The 2977-nt window shown below is 37.2% G+C and overlaps 1 protein-coding gene across 1 annotated transcript in view; it reads right to left on the bottom strand.

Moving 5' to 3' along the window:
* Positions 1-837: 837 nt before the first annotated feature.
* Positions 838-2977, bottom strand: part of LOC106531470 (kinesin heavy chain) — a 24664-nt gene continuing 22524 nt past the window's right edge. The window contains exons 5-6 of the mRNA XM_014027347.1: positions 2710-2963; positions 838-2447 (exon numbers count right to left, since the gene is read on the bottom strand). Coding sequence (XP_013882801.1) covers positions 838-2447; positions 2710-2963 — 1864 coding nt within the window. The remainder of the gene's footprint in view (positions 2448-2709; positions 2964-2977) is intronic.

The following is a 2977-nucleotide window of genomic DNA, read 5'->3' as shown; positions in this document are numbered from 1 at the left end:
ACTGACTAAGTATATTCTGTTAAATGCTAGATCATAATTTCTAAACATTCCTAAACATCATATCAAATGCAAAGTTATAAAGTAACTATTACTATAGTGCCCTTAAAATTAAAGACAGAAAGTCACACATTTTAAAGGGTTTATGCATTTGAATTATCCATGTGAGAGGAACAGCAGAAACAAACAGAACATTTGTTTTGACTTGTTTTATCAGCAAAATAACAGATCCTTGAGAACACGAACTTTCCCAGAGAAAAGTGGAAAGTGAAAAGGCTTATTTTTTAATAGCTCTACATGAGAGCTGAAAAGAGTTCAGTCTGTGAGAGGAGGGGGCTTTGACCTCAGGGGGTCAAAGGCCATCCATCATACATTCATCATCCATCTATCCATCCATCATACATCCATCATCCTTCCATCCATACATCCGTCATACATCATCATCCATTCATCATCCATCCATCATCCATCCCTCATACATCCATCATCCGTCATATACTGTATACATCATACATCCATCATCCATTCGTAATACATCCATCATCCATCATACATCCAACTTTTAGAAGAGAAAATGTTAAAAGTTTTCCAAATGTTTGCTGATTAAACAGATTGTTTATTTTCGTGTATTTTTTATCTTTTCAGCTAAACCAACGTCTGAAATAGATTTTAAAATCTGAAAGCTGCTCAGAAAGATCAATGCTTAAGGGAGATGCAGTTCATGCTCTGATGAGTCCAGCAAAGGTCTCGCAGAACCAGCTGAGGTTCAGAGTGGTCTATACTGAGCTGATCCAGAGGTCCAGAATGGTCTGAAAGATTTGCATAGTTCTGGTTCATTCCTCACTGAATGGAACAGGAAGATTTTGAATCACTTTCCTTCAGAAGTTGCTGAACCATGTCACTTATTTCTCTGTCATGAATTCTCTGCAGGTTTTCAATCTCCTCCTGAGATTTCACTTGTTTTGTTTGGGTCTCATGTCTTATTAGCATGTCTTTGATTTTTTTCAAATTCTCTTTCTTATTTGTCACACATTGGACCAGCGCATTGATTTCCTCTTTGTGCTTATCTCTGGTTTGTTTTTCATTGTGGGCTTTGAGCGCCTGCAGCAGATCATACTTTTCATCTTTATCTTTCAGTTGTTTCTCATACTCTTCTCTCTGAGCTGTAAACTCTTTGAGGTATTTCTCTTTGAATTCATTCAGTTCCTCAGCTTTTTTTCTTGCTTCATCCTCATGAGTTTCTTTTAGAGTTTTAATTCTTGTTTCGTAGATTTTTTTCAGATTTTCATTATCCTTCTTCATGTTTTCTGTCTCAATTTCATGCTCTCTCTTTTTCATTTCAAATTCCTGTTTTTCCTGAACATATTCTTTCAGCAGTTTTTGTTCTTTCTGTTGCCTCTGTTCATCTTCTTGTTTTCGTTTCTCCTTTAAGACTTTCCTTTGTTTCTTCAGAGTTTCACGTTGCATCCTAATGGATGCTTTGCGCATCAACAGCTCCTCTTCTGATTTGTTTTTCTTTAATGCTGCAAACTCTTCCTCCAAAACTTGTTTCTCACGCTTCCTCTTGTTTTCTTCTTCCTGTCTTCTTTCTTGTTCTTTCTTCATTTCTTCTCTCACCTCCTGGATTTTTTCCATCATTTCCTTGATTTTCATGTCTTTCTGTTTAATCTCTTGTTCAGTTTTTGCTCTCTGCTCTCTCATTTTTCTTTCCATGTCCTCCTTTTCTTTGTGATGTCTGGTTTCCAGTTCCTTAATACTTTTCTTTGTCTCTTCTTCTTTTTCCTGCAGGATTCTCTTTGTTTCTTTCTTTATGGCATCATCAGCTTCCTGCAGCATCTGGCTGGTGAAGCAGCTGCCTCCATTTTTCTTCACTGTGGCTTCAATCTTAGCTAACAGCTCCCTGACTTGTGCTCGGTTTGTCTTATCATTGTTATCAAACACATGGTATCTTCCGCCACAGTCATCAATAAGATTTTTAAAGGAGTCATCACATCCCTTTTCAATGTAATCTTCAATGGACTGATTATTTCGTTTTAGAACATCTCCTTTTGTAAGAAGAATAATAGTGAATGAATCTGAATTTTTCCCAAAACCCTCCTTTATAAGTTTGAGTGTCTGCTTTTCTTCTTCTGTGAATCTGCCGATCTGTATCACCAGCAGGAAGACGTGTGGTCCTGGAGCCAGAAGACTGATGCATTTCAACATTTCTTTATCAACTTCTTCAGTAGACAAAGTGTTGTCAAACAGACCAGGAGTGTCCACAACAGAAACATGACGACCGTTCACTACAATGTGTTCTTTTTGACAGTGCTTGGTGACAGATCTTTGACTTGGTTTGGCTTCAAATACACGTCTTCCTAAAATGGTGTTTCCTGATGAACTCTTCCCATTGCCGGTCTTCCCAATCAGAACAATCCTGAGACTCTCTGGTCTCTGCTGCTCTTCAACACCTGTAACAGAAAAGAATTAGCATCTTTGACTGCATTAGTCTGGAGTTTCACTTATAAAATTAACAGGATACATTCCTCATTCAGAAGATGTGTCAAATGTAAATAAAAATAAAATACTGATTTGCAAATGTCATAATTCTGGATCTTAAATGAAACAATCCAGTAGAGTTTATGGTTAATAGGTGAGATGAATAAAATCTGTTATAAAGGTTGTACACCCCTGTGTTGGATGAATGAATAAACTGTAAATAAAAATACTAACCAGTAACTTTTCCCCCTGATGTCAGGTTTGACAGTTTTGCTTGTAGCAGGATGTTTTCTTTCTTTAGTTGGATGGTTTCATCCATGTAGGCTTGTGTGAGTGATTCTGTTGTGTAACTGTGCTGCTCATCTGTGCTCTGTCTCATTTTCTCCACATATTGGATCATTTTAGATGTTTCCTTCTTGTCTTTGACATTAAGAACAAAATATCTTCCTCCACAGCTCTGACAGAGCTCCTGGATGTTCTTGTCTCTTCTTATAAAGTTAAG

Source organism: Austrofundulus limnaeus, unplaced genomic scaffold (genome assembly GCF_001266775.1).
Source record: "Austrofundulus limnaeus strain Quisiro unplaced genomic scaffold, Austrofundulus_limnaeus-1.0 Scaffold639, whole genome shotgun sequence".
Lineage (NCBI taxonomy): Eukaryota > Metazoa > Chordata > Actinopteri > Cyprinodontiformes > Rivulidae > Austrofundulus > Austrofundulus limnaeus.
The sequence above is the reverse complement of the archived record's forward strand: the minus strand, read 5'-3'. Positions and strand labels throughout refer to the sequence as shown.